The sequence below is a fragment of the Emys orbicularis genome, chromosome 2 (genome assembly GCF_028017835.1).
Source record: "Emys orbicularis isolate rEmyOrb1 chromosome 2, rEmyOrb1.hap1, whole genome shotgun sequence".
Classification (NCBI taxonomy): domain Eukaryota; kingdom Metazoa; phylum Chordata; order Testudines; family Emydidae; genus Emys; species Emys orbicularis.
The window spans coordinates 104,738,471-104,756,386 of NC_088684.1; the positions used below are offsets into that span (position 1 = coordinate 104,738,471).

At 39.8% G+C, this 17,916-nt stretch overlaps 1 protein-coding gene across 1 annotated transcript in view; it reads left to right on the forward strand.

Moving 5' to 3' along the window:
- ATP9B (ATPase phospholipid transporting 9B (putative)) overlaps positions 1–17,916 on the forward strand; it is a 292,171-nt gene that overhangs the window by 45,247 nt on the left and 229,008 nt on the right. The window contains exon 5 of the mRNA XM_065397949.1: positions 5,366–5,474. Coding sequence (XP_065254021.1) covers positions 5,366–5,474 — 109 coding nt within the window. The remainder of the gene's footprint in view (positions 1–5,365; positions 5,475–17,916) is intronic.

A 17,916-nucleotide genomic window follows, 5' to 3' on the forward strand; every position in this document is an offset into this window, starting at 1 on the left:
CTTGCACTAGCTCTTATCAAGCTATTGCGAGTACGTATATGCGAACTGAGAATCATGCCCCTGATTTGTAGTGTAGGTGTAGCTTAAGGCAAGCAGCAAGGGAAAACTGAATGCAAGAAATGTCCCCATTGTTAATCCCCTCGTTAGGCTTCTGGGGGCAAAGATGAAGCTGCCAGTTGGGGTGTAGGCAAGGTCTATGTTGAGGCAGTTGAGAAGGCTGCAAGGGAACGCTACTTGCAATTTGTGTATTAGCAAAGCTCATACCAAGATGGTTGAACAGGCTTCAGGAAAGCTCCATTCTGAGACTAGACTCCACTCATCCAGAACCAAGTAATAGTGGGCAGGAGGTCCAAATGATTCATATTCCCTGGAGGATGAGTATGCCTTCTCTCCCCTTCTAACCTCCATGGGTCCCCCAGGAGATTAAAAAATGGCTGCTCTTTTCCTTTGGGAAACTTGTAGGGAACATGCCTCTCATCTCTCACTTTTAAGTCTCTGTTGTAACTCTCCCCCATGTTCCCTCAGGGATTTGGCCCAGGGACCAATAAAGGAGAAGGCCACTCAGCAAGCTTTTAAAGGGGCAGCACACAATTTCACTTCTCCTGTAAACTGGCTTATTCCATTACCTTCAAAACTCCCGTTGATGTCTTAAAAACCTCTTGAGTCAGTTTTCAAATATTCTCTAAAGCTGAGGGGAAATCTCTGAAGTCAGGGCTTGGATTAAGATAAAGCAGTCACTCATCTAGACTTCCCAGAATTAAGGATGCATAGGGCAGGGGATCTGTCTTTGCAGGCTTCTGTGTTTTTTGGAGGAAAAAACACAAATTTTTGTTAACTTGAGAGAGTCCTGTAATGCCTCTTCATCCAGTATAAGGGTGTGGTTAAGGAGGGGTATTTATTCTCTATTAAGGCAAAATGTCCTAACATGCAAATTCATAAATTTCACATGCACTAAAAGACTTCATTGCTCTTCCATAAGGCAGAGCCTGCTATAGCCTTGTTAGTCAAGGGGACACAGCTGTACCATATGAAGAAGTACTCCTTCGGAGTACTCCTTTGTTAGGAACTGACCAGAGGAGAATAGGATTATCATTCAGACAAAACTTGGATACATGGACTTCAACTCTGGCAATATTGGCTAGGACCACAGATTATGCTGGACTGATCTCTACTAGAATGCCCTTATAACAACCCGATGCCTCGTATGTAGATTTTCCTAGTAGTTCCTACTGGGACCAATGCTTAAACTGACTAAGATTTACTCTACATTGTAGAGTTTATAACATAGTGGCCCATGAACTAGCTCTTCATATGATGACTGTGAAACACATTTCCATTTGATGTCAACCTTATAAATCATCTGTTGATAGGCTCTTAGGGGAGTAAAGATACAAAGCAGTCATTGAGGCCAGGACGTGGATGAGAAGAAGGGAAAATAAAGGCCTTCCGTCCAGTGAGAGACTCCAGAGTATGTTACTTCATTAGGCATTTCCTTTGAAATTGATGTTCCTCCAGTGTTGAGAAGATACATTAGAAAGAGACCACTGCAGTCATTTCTGAGAGTAGGAAGACTCCGGCTGGGTTTCCATGGGAAACTGTCGAATGTGATCAGTTATTAGCTTTGGTTTTCCCTAATTCTGAGGATCCTACTTCTCTAAGAGGGGGAGCTTCAGAATGGCCTCCATGTGGAAGGCTAACATCTTGGGAAAATCAGTGTTTGAGCTATTCAGAAAAGTAGATTCAATAGAACTGTGTCTCACTCATCCCTGGGACACAAAGTTCAAATAAAATAAAAGCAAACCAACATCATCATCAACAAATCTTTTTATAATATCAGAATATGAAAATTGTAATAGTTCATCTCCGACACATTGTAATAATGGAGCTAGTTTCTTACAGAATGGACATTTTCAAAAGTGAGATCTATAAGACCACCATGTGGTGGTCTGTTTGCACTTCTCAATTGTCTTCTCATCTGCAGATGTAGAGTTGGTAAATGGGGGTGCCTCCTTAAGTTCCTTTCCAACTTGTGCATAGCTCAATTGAATCTTCCCTCCCTAAGGATGATTAACTGCTTTCTACATGAAGGTAGTCTGCTGTGGAGGGGCCAGAGAAGGGAAAATTTGCCTTACCTGTGAATTTTCTCTTTAGGACTCTCCATGTCAGACAATCTGATCCTCCTTTGAAGGATTACAGTATGTTCAGAATTTTGTGTGGCTATTGCTCACTTGTTAAGTAATTGGAAAAGGGGAGAGTATATTCCTCTAGGAAACCCTTACATTTCTTATCAGTTTTCCTGCAAGTGGTTCGTGTTGATTTGCCCCTCTTAATATTTATACAGTAAATATTTTTGAGCTTTGGAATCTTTTGTCTGGAGGGTTCTTCCTGAGTGGCGGACATAAGTCTGAGCTTGAAGATACAGTATGCATCCAAGTTGGTATGGAATGGGGAATACCCCACTGTGAAGACTGTCTGACACAGTTAGACAAACATACTTGACTTGTAAGACACAGAATTTTTCTATATCAGATCTTCTGGATAGTGTTGGTTTTTGTTTTTAATTAAGGAAAGGCCCACTTGCAGTAAACTTTACAGCTAAAGAGAGACTATTACTATTGTTTCGAAAATAGGTAACCTTTAATGCTTAGGAGGCTAAAATATTTTCTATAGCTATTTTTTTCCTTTTAATATCCAAATAGGTAATTTTTTCTGTATCATCTAACAGATCGCCATGGTCACTTAAAGATGTACACACTTGACAAACCAAAACCAAAATTATAGTATAGTGTACTATATATACTGACTTCTATTTGCTCTTGCAACTTCCATTGATGTCCTCACCAATCGCATTGGTTGGACATAAACGGACGCTACATGTAAAGTGTGGGCTGTATATAATCTTAAAATTATACATATAAACTTTTCTTTAGCAGATTTTCCCCATTCTCGTTTTACAGAATGACTACTTGTCATGATATCCTTAAGAGGTTTAATAAGAATTGTCATAACACAGTATGTAGAGTTCCAGAAAAATTCAAATTCTAGCTGAAATGTCTGTCTTTCATGTCTATACAAAATATCCTTAAAGGCAGAAAAGGTTAAAATTTTCTCGCTATCTTTTTACTTTGGTGTTTAATGCCCTTGGTGAGCTAAAACGAGTACATTTGAAAGTATCAGGTGCAAATTCTCTGTTACAGGTACAGAATGTTTTATTTTGATTATGTAAAATGATCTCTCATGAAACATTGCTTCGAAAAAGAAAAAGTAATACATTAATATGATGTGGTATGGCAACAGTCTGTAACATCAAAATAATAGTGGCACCCCCTTACCCCCAATTCCTTGGACTTAGGGCATTAATTGAAAGTGAAATCTGTATGGAAAGAATTCTACATAGATGGCTTGATAGCAATGTAGCCTGTCAACTACATAAAAGACTCTGGGACATTTTTAGAGTATGATTGGTCAATCTTAATAAGATGTGTACATTTCTAAAGGAGTGTGTGTGTTGGGCGAGGGGGAGGGGGGAGATGGGGGGGGGCAGTCCTGAGGAAAAAGGTTGAAATTCAGTTTTTTGGTGTTTGTTTTCGGGTGGTTTTTTTTGTAACATAGGTCATATAACTAATTAAGGGTGGTAATTGGCAAGTCAGGTTTAAATAACATTAAAAATAAGGTTTTGGTAGTATAACGGTTAGGGATTTGAGCTAAGTGCCAAGTATTAAATGTAAATACATCTCATAATTCGTCCCCTAGACCGTTCTGCCTTTTGTTACTTAGCTTCCCCTCTTTTGTGTTTCCAGAGATTATACTGGCTGCTTGTAGGAGCCTGGTTGGCAATACCCCTTCATAGCTGTGAATTTAATTGGGGTACTCCCCAGAATTGAAGGATCTGCGGTCAGGAGTTTCACAAAACCTAAAGTGGGTATTCACCCACGAAAACTTATGCTCCAATACGTCTGTTAGTCTATAAGGTGGCACAGGACTCTTTGTCACTTTTTACAAAACCTAAAGAGTCAGCCCTGTTTCAGTGTTTGGAGGACTGTGAATAGCCAGTATTAATTTGGAAAAATTAGTGACAAACTTTCCAATTTAGCCATCTGTTTACTTCAGTTCACCTTTTTCTGCCTATCTTTGTAAGAAAAAGGACAATAAACTTTTTTTTTAAAGAAGCAAGATGAGATTATCCCCATCACTACTGTAGGTAGGCTTGGCAGAATTTGATTTTTAATTTTTAAATAATTTTGATGGATAATATCAATGTTTATTTTAAGCATGTTTAAATTTTTTGTCTATTTAAATTTTCAGTTGCAGGAAATTATGGGGGGGCAGAAAATAATTTAATGACTGAAGACATCAAGATTCAAAAAGTTAAAAGCTTTCATAACTGTTGAAACACAAATTGTCAGCATCACATGTAAAAATATACAAATATCCTTAAATCAAATGCTAATAAGTTCTCAGGCAAATTGCAAAAAATGCTGTTTATCTATATTTCAGTTATTATTGATGGAAGTATTTGTTTTTTGGGTGTTTATATGGTGAAGTCAACATTTACAGATCTTTACTGATAAAAATCCTTGCAACCCGAACTATAGGTCCCCAAAAATCACTGTGTGAGGAATGCTTCTTGGACTGTAAAAGCTGTCTCAGATATAGATATAGATATAGTATAAATAAATGCAGTGGCTTAGTTGAAAGATGTTAATTTCTTCTAAAATACAAGTTACATCTAAAAAATTTTCTCCTCTAGTGCATATATATAGTTTTATATCATTTGTAACTTGCTGGAATATGCCAAGAAATGAAAATTGTTCAATACATTTGGAGATGTACTTCACACAATGTACAGTCAACCTGTGGAACTCCTTGCCAGATGATGATGTGAAGGCCAAGACTATAACAGCATTCAAAAAGAACTAGATAAATTCATGGAGGATAGGTCCATCAATGGCTATTAGCCAGGATGGGCAGGGATGGTGTCCCTAACTTTTGTTTGCCAGAAGCTGGGAATGAGCGACAGGGAATGGGTCACTTGATGATTACGTGTTCATTCCCTCTGGGGCACCTGGCATTGACCACTGTTGGAAGACAGGATACTGGGCTAGATGGACCTTTGGTCTGACCCAGCATGGCTGTTCTTATGTTTGTATAATGTTTTAACTTTATCTTAAGTTTTAATAAGTTGTGTTTCTACAGTAAAGATTAACTAGATAGACAGAAAAGGTTTAAAAAAACCCTGAACTGTCAAAAATGATGAAATACTCCATACATACATTTTTCTCCTACTGTCATGTTCCTTTTTATATATATTTTAAAAAATATTTTCCATTTTGGGAAATTTGTTATATCATTATATTTTGAACAGGGATTTGTTTTGGCTGTCACAATGGTGCGTGAGGCAGTTGATGAATTTCGACGTTATCAGCGAGACAAGGAAATGAACTCTCAGTTATATAGCAAGCTTACAATACGAGGTTGGTTAAAAACATTTTTTATTAGTCATAACTATTTTATAATCCACATTCTGTAGTTTTGAATTTAGGCTAAAATAGTTTTTAAAATAACAGAATTGATAATAGGTTTCTGAAATGTTATCCTGGTAGGAATGAATTCCATATAATCCAACAAGAGATGTGCTTAAGGGAAACAAAGTATTCATTTCTGCTAGTTGAATAAAGCATGTAAAACTGTAGCTGTTCCAGAAATCTGAAGGTTTTTGTTAATAGCAACGTACATGTGCCATATCTATACGTTTTCAGTTGTTGCATGAGGGAAAATAATTTTTTAAAATACGCTACCACTTTAAAGTGCAGTTCTTCTCTGAAATGGATAAAGTAAAGAGCAACAAGTCACTACCACTGTCTGGCATGTATCCAAGGTTGAAAGGAATTTAAGAATGAAGTGGCTAAGCTGCTAACGAAAATACAGTTTCGCTAATTAAAATTTGCTGTCTTCCAGCCCTGCTTCCAGGTCGAGTAATGAATGTTTTACCTATGTTTTTAAAAAAGCACTGGAGGTGATTCAGAGAATTAGATCGTAGAGGATCAGTAATGAGTATTCTGGCTGAAATATCTAAAAATAGAAATATAAAACTGCTATATGATCACATGATGGGGTAAATCAGCAGTTTCTGAAAAGGAAAATCATGTCTTTCTAATCTACTAGAAACCTTTAAAACATATAAGTAAAATATGGATAAAGGAGGACAGGGTGGCATAACTTTTTTGGGCTTTCTGAAAGCCTTGGACAGAGTCCCTTACAAAGGCAGGTAAAGAAATGAAGTAGTCATGAGGGCAAATACAAAATACTGTTGGCGACCAAGAACTTGTTTAGTAACAGCTGTTTAGTCATAGCTAAGTTTTTTTTTTTTTTTTTTTTTTTTTTAAATAGGATGCATCCCATCCAACCAAAACCTTAAAAGCACAGAAATAAGAAGTTAAGGGGAAACTTAAGCATTCCTTTCCATGTTGCCTACAGTGCTTCTGGTAAAACACTGAAGGGCTCCACAAGGCTCTTGCTTTCAGCAGGTAGCCCAAAATGATACATACCCCAGATTCACCATGTGTTTTGTTCTGGGACAGGTCACAGTCCAGGCTCCCTGATGTATGCTGCCCCTCTCTTGCAAGGGGGGAAGCTGCTCTATGCCTATCCTCTGTGACAGGTTCTCTGGGTACCCAGGACTGAGGGTCACCTTGTTACCCAGCCCCCCCCCCCCCCACCCCCCAGCAGTGTGATGGAGACTTGCTTGTGATTAATTGGGTGTCTGTTCCCTGATAACTCCAGCCTATTAGCCACCCAAGCACTCTCTCTGGACTAGGACAGTCCTTACTTTGCCATGCAGATTAACAGTCAGTGTACCCCAGCCCCCGAGTCCCTTTTGAGGAGCTCCCCTGTAGTGTCCAGCCATTTCTTCACTGACACTCTCAGAAATACCAGGTCTGCTATACCCAAGGGAACAGTATACATGCCAGCTTGTCTGATTCAACTCAGAATCAGGTCTTTGCTTAATACCAGAGCACTGAGATATATTTATGGTGAAAACAAGAAGTTTATTATCAAAGATCAAGAGGTAGTGAGTAAGGATAATGGGAAAAAAAGTTAACACATAAAACAAAATCATAACATGCTTTTTAGAGATTAAACTTTATTAGGTTAACCTTCTATCTACTGAAGTTTATCTCACCAGAAGCCTTCTGCAGCATCTTCAGCCACAGCTGGTTGTGATCCCATTTTCATGAATGTTAATACACTGCCTGTTTAATTCCTAGATGCAGAATGTCATCTTTGTTCCCTAAATATAGTCCAGCAAAGTGTTTGAAGTGTTTCTCAAAATAAAGTTCTCTTCCCCTGCTGTGTCTCTATACCTGTTAGATCCTTTTTTAAATTCTTGCAATGTTTCATCTGCATTTAGCTTAGAAGGGTGATGGGAGACCCACTGTGAATGAGACAATACTTAATTTACACTTTGACAGACAAAAGTGCATAAACATCCCTTGTCTGACAGAAAACCTGTTTCGCCACCTCTGCTGTGATACAGAATCCAAGAGCATATTTTCAGCATACACAGTATCATTTCTCAATGATAAAGCCAGGGTCACACTGGTTATTCATAAGACCTCACGTGATATTCTTTAGTAACCAGAACATACAAGTATTAGGATATAGACTCATAGACTTTAAGACCAGAAGGGACCTTCGTGATCATCTAGTCCAGTGATACTCAATTAGATGTATCGCAGGCTGATTTGAGAATTTTATGATGAGAGACAAGCCATTTGCTGACCAAATAAAAAATAAAATTAAAGATACACGACTTCAGCTGCCAATAAAGACTTTGTTTGCAACATAAAAGATAGAAACACTAGTACTTAAAGAAGTTTATAAATCAGTATTATTACCTGTGTTTGTGGCAATCTCTAATGGGAGGTGTGACATTGATGATCTCTGGCAAGCTTTGTGAAGAGTGGTTTTTAGGAGGTCAGGACAAGTCCTGACCTCCTAAAAACCACTCTTCACAAAGCTTGCCAGAGATCATCAATGTCACACATGAACTGGTGAAGATGCTCATCTGTCAGGTGATTGCTATGTTGGTTTTTTTATAATGTTCATGGTAGAAAATCCAGATTCGCAGAGGTACGTTGATGTGAACATTGTTAAAAGATAGATGGCTAGATTCTGGCTATTCTGAAACTGGTCAGCATATTGAGTCCAGAAATCACAAAGTTCTACTTCTCTGAATTTTGCCTTCAAGATAACTGAGCTGTGGAGCCTTAAAATTTCTAATTGAAAGGCACCTTCATCAATTGAATCAGAATGTTCCTTGCTTCAGAAGGACAAGATCTGTTGGCAGAGACAACAAATGAATCACGAACAAATAGAAGCAAATTGTTTGAAATTTTAAAATTCCCAAATGGCATTTTAAAATTTTCAATCAGATTGTTTACGAATTCTTGTATCATTTTCATTGAAGTTGCATCTGTCACAACGACCTGCAATGTCGAAATGTGCAACAGCTTTCCTGTTAAGTCTGCCTGAAAGGTGTCAAGATTCCTCTGAAAGGCGCACACATTTGATATTGCTTGCATGGCCTTGGAGCTGCAAGTTGAGGGAATTCAAGTGACCGTTAAAGCTTGTCACACAGAAAAGCTACCTGTGACATAGAGGGGACATCATTCGTAAATTCCGGGAACTCGTAGGCCTTGTTGGTCTTGTGGTTTGAAAGAAATTTGATCATTTCTTTTTTAAGTGCACAAAACCTCTGCAGCAAGCGCCTCCTACTTAACCAGCAAATGTCACTGTGCTGCAACAGGTCACTGTATTTGGCTGAAATGTCTTGTAAAAGAGTTTTAAAAAGACAATGTTGCAAGCTAGAAGTTGAGCATATGTTATTCACTAATCTCATCACAATGCCCATTGTTTTGTTTTTTTCAAGTCCTCAGACACAGGACAGTCTGGTGAATGGTCCAGTGTATTTAGTGAAGGGTGTATCGCTGCCAAATGTGAAGCAAAGCCCTGCTCTTTCCCTGTCATGGAGGGACCTCAGTCTGTAACAAGCAAGTTTACTTTCTGCAGATCAAAACCATTAAAAAAAAAAAAAAAAAAAGCCTTTTCCCTTTTCAAAAAAGATCTCTCCTGTAGTGTATGTTTCTAATGGTATTAAGCACTAAAATTCTTCCTTGAAAATTTCACCATGATAAAATCTAACAAACAGCGAAAGCTGGGCAGTGTCACTTAAATCACTTGATTTGTCCACTGCAAGAGATAGGCATTTGGCATTTTTTAAATCGGAAAGCAGTGCTGACAGTTACCTCCAATCTTCTCACTACCGTGGAATCAGACAAGGGAACTTGCTTCAAATGGTTCACAATGTCATATTTGTTTTTATCTCTGATGAAAGGCTCCTCCAGCATTTCCAAGGTGCACTCCTTCAGAAGCTCAGCATCCAGGAAAGGCTTTTTCTTTTTAGCTAGTATCAGCATTATCCGAAGAAAAGCAGCTATTGCTTTTCCTGTATAGTCGTTGATGTTCTGAGAATGACATTTTAAGTGTGATACAAAAACTTCAGATTTTTAATTTCATCACGTTTTTCAGCATTGCCAGGAGGATGGGCTGCGTTGAAGTTACTGTGCTTTGATTCAGAGTGGCGCCTCATGTTGATGACTTTATAGATGAGTGTAGTGGTTTGGCATATTAAATACAAAGGTTTTGCATTTACATGAGGTGGCATAATAATAAAAATCTACTGTCCAGTTTGGGTTAAAAGGTTCGGCTTTCGTTGTCAACTTTGCAACATTTACTCCCATTCGCATTCATTTTTGACTCCATTTCCATCACTTATGAAAAAATGGGTAGCGTCCTAGCTCAGTCGTAGCCAGTGCTATCGCGAGAACGGAAGATCCAGTAAGCAGTGCTTAATTTGTGCTGGGGCTTGCCAGGGCTGAGCCCTGGCACTTCCTAGACGTAACAGTTCATAGCCCCTGCATCTCTCGGCTCCTGGCCAGCAGCCACTGCTCTCTGGTTGCCCAGCTCTAAAGGCAGCACCGCCACCAGCAGCAGTGCAGAAGTAAGGGTGGCATGGTATGGTACTGCCACCCTTGCTACTTCTGCGCTACTGCTGGAGGTGGCACTACCTTCAGAGCTGGGTGCCTGGCCTGCAGCTGCTGCTCTCTGGCCACCCAGCCAGTGCTTAACTTATGCCGGGGAAGTGCCACGGCACTTCTTTCATTACAAATTAAGTACTGTCACGAAGTTACTTACTAAGGAAGTCATAGGCAAATGATAGGCAGTGCATTGCTGTTTGTGAATTTAATTATAAATATATTTTAAGGTGAGCTAGCGGGCCACACAGGAAGCCTTGGTGGGCCTCATTTGGCCTACATGCAGCCTATTGAGTATTGCAGGCCACAGAACCTCACTCATCTCCTTCTATAATAGACCCATAATCTCTGGCTGAATTACTGAAGTCCTCAAACCATGATTTACAGACTTCAAATTACAGAGAATCCACCATTTACTCTAGTTTAAACCAGCAAATGATTTGTTCCCCATGCTGCAGAGGAAGGCAACCCCCCCCCCCCCCAACCTGTGGGCTCTCTGACCTGGGGGGAAACTAGTTCATTTAGAGTTCACCTGGCATCTATCTCGGCATTCTACCCACCAGTTGGGGATGGGCTGCTGGGTATTTTCTAAGTCTGTCAATAGATCATACTTCTCCCTGGGGGACTGGAGTTTGCTACTGGCAATGTTGTAAGGTTCACCCTTCGAAATGATGGCTGCCTGTTGTTTGCTGCATCTGTTTAAGAAGGTAGCTTTCTTGGCAGCCATTATCTTTGAGAAGGGGGGCAGAATTATGTGCGTTGGTCATGGACCCTCCTTACACAGCATTGACACAAGCAACAACTGAGGTGAAGAGCATAGCAGGATTTAAAAAGCTTATTTTTGTGGACAATGAGTAAATCAACAATTACATTAGATACTTACACCTGTAAATATAATTAGCATAGGTATAATTTAGGATTTGGCCTGTAGAATTTTTATTAGTAGCAATGATTCATGCGAATAAAGAAATTCAGTTTCATACTTGAGGTTAAATTTGCAAAGCTTATCATTTTGAAAATAAAATCTTTTTTTACTTGTGCACATCTGATCATAAGACCCAATAAAACATGGAAATTGATGACATTTTTAGACAGTTACTTTTTTGAGTAGAACTGCACTTTAAAAATATGCTCCTTTTATACAGCATCATCTATACAACAATTTCAAAGAGCTCTACAAAAATGTAAACTTCAGCTCTCCCCTTTGAGGTAGGTATTATCACTCCCATTTCAAAGATGAGAACACTGAGGTAAAGAGAGGTTAAGCAGATTGCCCATGGTCACATAAGTCGATAGGAAAAGTGGGAGTTGATGAATCCTGAATCCATTCCACTGACCTAACGATCCTTCCTTCCCTTTGATTTCTCTTTCTTAAAATCACTTAGCTGATCCAGTTATTTTGCAATAGTGTAGTGCTGCTGTGCAATTTACTCTTGGGTTTAGAGTACATGTACCAAAAAAAAAGAGGCTACTGCAGGGCGAATTACCTATGAACACCTCTTTATACTCTCTCTATACCATGTTGTCATAGTCAAACACTTTGTTTTCAGCACTTATATGGGGATATTTATGTAAAGACTTATCCCTTGGGTAGTGTGAACTGGCAAGTAAAAAGCCAAGAATGTCAACTTATGACCTGACTGTAGTTATTAGCATAAGAAATGTCAACTTTACATTTCTGGTCTCCCATTAAGACTTGCTGATGTTTTGGAGCTTTTGTTTTTAATCAGAAAATGTCTTGAATCAGAGTTCTCAGTGTCAGTGGTACTCACTGCTACGTGCTAGGCTGCCTGTTCCAGAAAAAAAGTATTTCAGCCTTAGCTATTAGTTATATATTTGTACTATAAAGATAAGGAGAATCCGGAGGTGATAAAAAGTGCTATTTAAGATTGGTCTTCTCTGTCACTTCCTTTGTTTCAGGAGATTAAATATCAGTAGATTCTTGGATTTTCATAGATATGTGAGCCAAATATGCCCTTGTCTTCCATATCCTTCACATGAACTCATCTTCTCAGGTGTCTCTTGTCTACTTTCTTAGCCTGTTTTTTTAATGTCTTAAACTGGTTTCTACATTTTTGATTTTCTTGTCCTAGTCTGTTACCAAGACACTTGTTAAAGGCAATTTGTCTTCCAGATAGAAAGGGCTACAGATCCTTAATAGGTCTTCAGACTGCCATGGCTTAAGAGTGGAATGACCAGACCTGTCAGTCTCTGGCAGATGGGAGTGGCGCAGCCATTGAAGATCCCATCGGTTTTGTTCACCCTCTTCAGCTTAAGCCAAGCTTTTCAGATGTTTCTGCTGCAGAGCAGAAATGGACACGTGTAAAAGTGATCTAGTCCTTTCAGAGCTTTGCAGCCAGGCTTCAGGTTTGTCTATGGGTTTTTTACATACCTTTTCTTTCAATTAGGCACTGGAACAACTACTCCCCCTTCAACACCTCTTGATGGGCAAAAATAGAGAAAGTAGAAAGGAAAAATCTGCCTTTCTTCTTCCCATATTATGGAATGTGTGGATGGAGCCCTACACTTTCGGTGATGAGACAGTAGGTCCATATTCTGAGGCTAAAGAAACTAGGTATCTCGCAAGGCCACTTTTTGCTAGACTGACGCAGGGGTGTCTTGCCTCAGAGCAGTCAGTTCGGCTGAAGAAGTGCATAAAGGCAGATGAATGTTGGCAGATGAAATTCAGTGTTGATAAATACAAAGTAGTGCACATTAGAAAACATAATCCCAACTATACATACAAAATGATGAGTTCTAAATTAGCTGTCACTGTTCAAGGAAGACATCTCGGAGTCACCATGGATAATTCTCTGTAAACATCTGCTCAATGTGTAGTGGCAGTCAAAAAGACTAACAATGTTATGAACCATTAGGAAAGGGATAGATAAGACAGAAAATATCATAATGCCATAATATATAAATCAATGGTACATTCACACCTTGAATGCTGCGTGCAGTTCTTGTCACCCATCTCAAAAAATATAGAGTTGGAAAAAGTACAGAAAAGGGCAACAACAATAATTAAGGATATGGAATAGCTTCTATTTGGTGAGAGATTAAAAAGACTGGGACTGTTCAGTTTAGAAAAGAGACAACTAAGGGGGGGTATTATAGAGGTCTGTACAATCATGAATGGTGTGGGGAAAGTGAATAAGGAAGTGATATTTACCCCTTCACAAAGCAAATGAAGAAGGGGTCATTGAAATTAATAGGCAGCAGATTTAAAATAAAAGGAAGTACCCCCATTGGTCTGACCCATTAGGGCCATTCTTACGTCCTTGTGTTCAGAGATGCCTGCTCTCTTTCCCTTTAATTGGAAGAGCTGCCAAAATCAAAGTATAATAATCCAGCTAGAAAAGGCTTAAAACACGTATAACCTCTCTGTACTGCATCTTCTCTAAGGAGTTTTACAGCCCCACTTTCCTTTCTAAGCTGTCTCCCCACTCTCTAGTATTATAAGCCTAAAGCTGTGAAGCATGGAATATCAAAAAATTGAGGAAAATCTGGAAAACTTCTGTTCTCCTTCTTAGAGGATGGCCATCTGTTTTAGTCAGAAGCCATGGTCCAGGAAGAAGAGACTTAAGTCAAACTCTTTGCTGTAGTATATTTGAGATAATTCTCAGAAGAGTTGTAGGATTAGTTCTTCCCTTGGACAATACTGCAGAACAGGAGAAGGGGAAATGAGTGTCAAGAAAAGGGAAGAGACTACTATGAATTTCTTCCCTTCAGGATCCAAATGAGAATGCTGTGTCCCCTTCCATGCTAAATCCCTCGAGGATGCCATTAGGCCCAAATAGGAAATTCCTGCAAAAACCAAGTGTCTGGAAAGATTTGCTAACACAATCTATAAAATTTCCTAATCTGACTTTGTTAACCTACAGAAAGAAAATACAGTACTGTTTTCCTGAGTAAAGGGCACAACCATTCCCATAGAAATATAATTCTCACCAGTGGATTCCACAGATGGGCACCCTGGCAGTCTCATTATTGAGGGAAAACTTTGAAGTAATCTTGGGGTTAAATGTTTAAGTAATTTCCATGTTTTTTGCCAGGGCTGTAGTAGCCTGGAAAGGCTTCTTGTACTTCAGACTTCTAGTTTGTGTTGTGTTTTGATTCTCATTGCTGGGGTGCATCCCAATGGAAAATACTCCTAGCAGGCATCATTTATATCCAACACCTCTTAGATACCCTTTACTTCTCATCCCAGGCAATAGGACATAATGTGTTTTGTTTGTTTTTCTTGGCACATGTAGCTCCATACTTGTAGAGCAGTGTGAGAGCAAAGCAGCTTCTGTTGTCATTGAAGTACTCCAGAGGAAAATTGGTGGGGAGCCTATGGACAGAATAATCACTTTTTGGAAAGTGCTAAATAACTCATTAGGCGTAGAATGCCAGAGCTACAATAGCCAGGAATTTTCTCCCATTGATTAGAAGTGCTATTAGTTATTTTTGTGTTTTAGATAATAGAAAACTTTGATAGTTGTAGTCTAGTTAAAAGGAACAAGGGCCAGGTCACTCCCACCCTGCCAGTGACTGATAGGCTTGGTTCTGCCCATTACGTTTCAAAGAGGTTAAACCCCATTGTTAAGGATCTCTTTTATCTTCCTGTTAAAAAGGGGGTAATTATCAGGTAAGCCCAGATACATTTTCCTTATACGTGTCCCTGAAGCCAGTGTCACTTCAGTTGGACAGACTCAGGTGCCATCCTCCTGTTTCTCCACTTCCTACTGGTTGACACATAATCTTGCTCATACCTTTTTAAATGAAAATTCACCTTCATCAATAAGTAGCGAGCTGTAGGTCAATTAATACTATTGGCTCCCTAAGCTAGATACCGGGCTGCTTGGTTAACTTTCTAAGAGCTTGTACACTTATGTCAATGTAACTTATGTTGCTCAGGGGTGTGAATAAGCCACCTCCCTAAGCGACTAAGTTACACCGACCTACGCGCTGGTATGGATAACACTATGTTGGTGAGAGAGCTTCTCCCGCTGACGTAGCTACCGCCTCTCATGGAAGTGGTTTTATTATGCTGATGGGAGAACTGCAGCTGCAGCATTCTAGTGTAGATTAGCCTTAGCAATCATTATTGCCTTACAACTGTCTTGCCACAAAATATTCTATTTTACTTCTCTGTGAGGACATGCTCTTTCTGTAAACCAGGATGTTCATGCTTTTCATCTTGTCTGGTGCAATGTCACTGCTTGTGGCATGTGTTTCTCTGCAGACTGTTTTTATATGTATTCAGTTGCTTAAAATGGAAACAATTTCATATTTTTTCTAATCTTTTTGAAATCATTTTCCAAGTTGCAATTATATTTGTACTATAAACATAGTATCTAACAAATATTGAGGTTTCCTTACGGAGCCTGAATGTTTTGTCTTATTGAGGCATCTCTTTAACACTGTAATCTTCAGAATTAAGATCTATGTAGTAGTGTTTACATCTTTAGAGAGGAAATGTTAACATGTATTTCAATTGGTATTTTTTATTATGTAGCTTTAGGCTACGTAATTCTGGAATTTTCTCCACTTTCCTAAAAGTGCTACTAGTTATTTTGTTGTCTAGAAAATAGAAAACTTTAACAGACTTGTATGATCATTGTGCTGTGGATGTACATCACTGCTTTGTTTTTCTCTCTGGTTAACTTCAGAAATTGTTTTTTCATCTCAGTGGAAATTCTTAATTCTAATTGATGATATCTTGCATAGACCCACACTTATCTGACTTGAAAACCCAGTAGCTGGGGTGAGTGAAAAAGGTGACAAAAGCCTTCCATTTCTACCGAACTTAAACTCTTAACTTAAAAAAAGAAATCTGGTCTTTGTGGTTAAACAGAACTGTCACATGTGAATTGATCAAGTGATATCTTCCTGAATCTGCAAACAGAAAGCCCTGGTATTGGTAGTCAGCTTCATTTCTACTATTCAGAACCACTTGGGTCACAGTTTACATTGCCAAGAATAACGTTAATTTCATCCTGCTGCTTGGGAAAGCTATGAATGGCAGCAGAGGCAAGCATTGGATTTAGTTTTGTGGGGGAAGACTCTAAAATCAGGCTGGAGGCGATAGAGTAACAGGATCTCTTTTTCCTTCCTTGTTTGTAGCAGTCAGAAGACTGGGTGAGTAAGTGTAGTTGGGACCTATTCTCCCATTGCATCAGAAAAGGGGCATTAAACTGGGAAGAAAATATAGGAAGCTCCTTCCCCCTGGAGCTCTAAACTGGTTACACATACTAACCATAGGCTCCATATGAGAAAGAGAGCCTGAAAGGAAGTCCCAGTGATAGCATACTAGTAGAAATACCAGGATCCTCTCCATGGGCTTTGAATGGTACTTGCATGTAACCTTTTTCCCATCTCCCCATTTTTTTCATATATACTCTGATTAGTAGGTTGAGTTCTTAGGCTAGTAGGTGTCTGGTAAAATTTTCAAACACTGCACTTATTAACACCTTCCATTCAAGAATCATAGAATATCGGGGTTGGAAGGGACCTCAGGAGGTCATCTAGTCCAACCCCCTGCTCAAAGCAGGACCAATCCCCAACTAAATCATCCCAGCCAGGGCTGACCTTAAAAACCTCTAAGGAAGGAGATTCCACCACCTCCCTAGGTAACCCATTCCAGTGCTTCGCCACCCTCCTAGTGAAAAAGTTTTTCCTAATATCCATCCTAAACCTCCCCCACTGCAACTTGAGACCATTACTTCTTGATCTGTCATCTGATACCACTGAGAACAGTCTAGATCCATCCTCTTTGGAACCCCCTTTCAGGTAGTTGAAAGCAGCTATCAAATCCCCCCTCATTCTTCTCTTCTGCAGACTAAACAATCCCAGTTCCCTCAGCCTCTCCTCATAAGTCATGTGCTCCAGCCCCCTCATTTTTGTTGCCCTCCGCTGGACTCTTTCCAATTTTTCCACATCCTCCTTGTAGTGTGGGGCCCAAAACTGGACACAGTACTCCAGATGAGGCCTCACCAATGTCCAATAGAGGGAATGATCACGTCCCTTGATCTGCTGGCAATGCCTCTACTTATACAGCCCAAATGCTGTTAGCCTTCTTGGCAACAAGGGCACACTGTTGACTTGTATCCAGCTTCTCGTCCACTGTAACCCCTAGGTCCTTTTCTGCAGAACTGCTGCCTAGCCATTTGGTCCCTAGTCTGTAGCAGTGCATAGGATTCTTCCGTCCTCAGTGCAGGACTCTGCACTTGTCCTTGTTGAACCTCATCAGATTTCTTTTGGCCCAACCCTCCAATTTGTCTAGGTCCCTCTGTATCCTATCCCTACCCTCCAGCGTATCTACCACTCCTCCCAGTTTAGTGTCATCTGCAAACATGCTGAGGGTGCAGTCCACGCCATCCTCCAGATCATTAATGAAGATATTGAACAAAACCGGCCCCAGGACCGACCCTTGGGGCACTCCGCTTGATACCAGCTGCCAACTAGACATGGAGCCATTGATCACTACCCGTTGAGCTCAATGATCTAGCCAGCTTTCTATCCACCTTCTAGTCCATTCATCCAGCCCATACTTCTTTAACTTGCTGGCAAGAATACTGTGGGAGACCGTATCAAAAGCTTTGCTAAAGTCAAGGAATAACATGTCCACTGCTTTCCCTCATCCACAGAGCCAGTTATCTCGTCATAGAAGGCAATTAGGTTAGTCAGGCATGACTTGCCCTTGGTGAATCCATGCTGACTGGTCCTGATCACTTTTTCCTCTCCTCTAAGTGCTTCAGAATTGATTCCTTGAGGACCTGCTCCATGATTTTTCCAGGGACTGAGGTGAGGCTGACTGCCCTGTAGTTCCCCG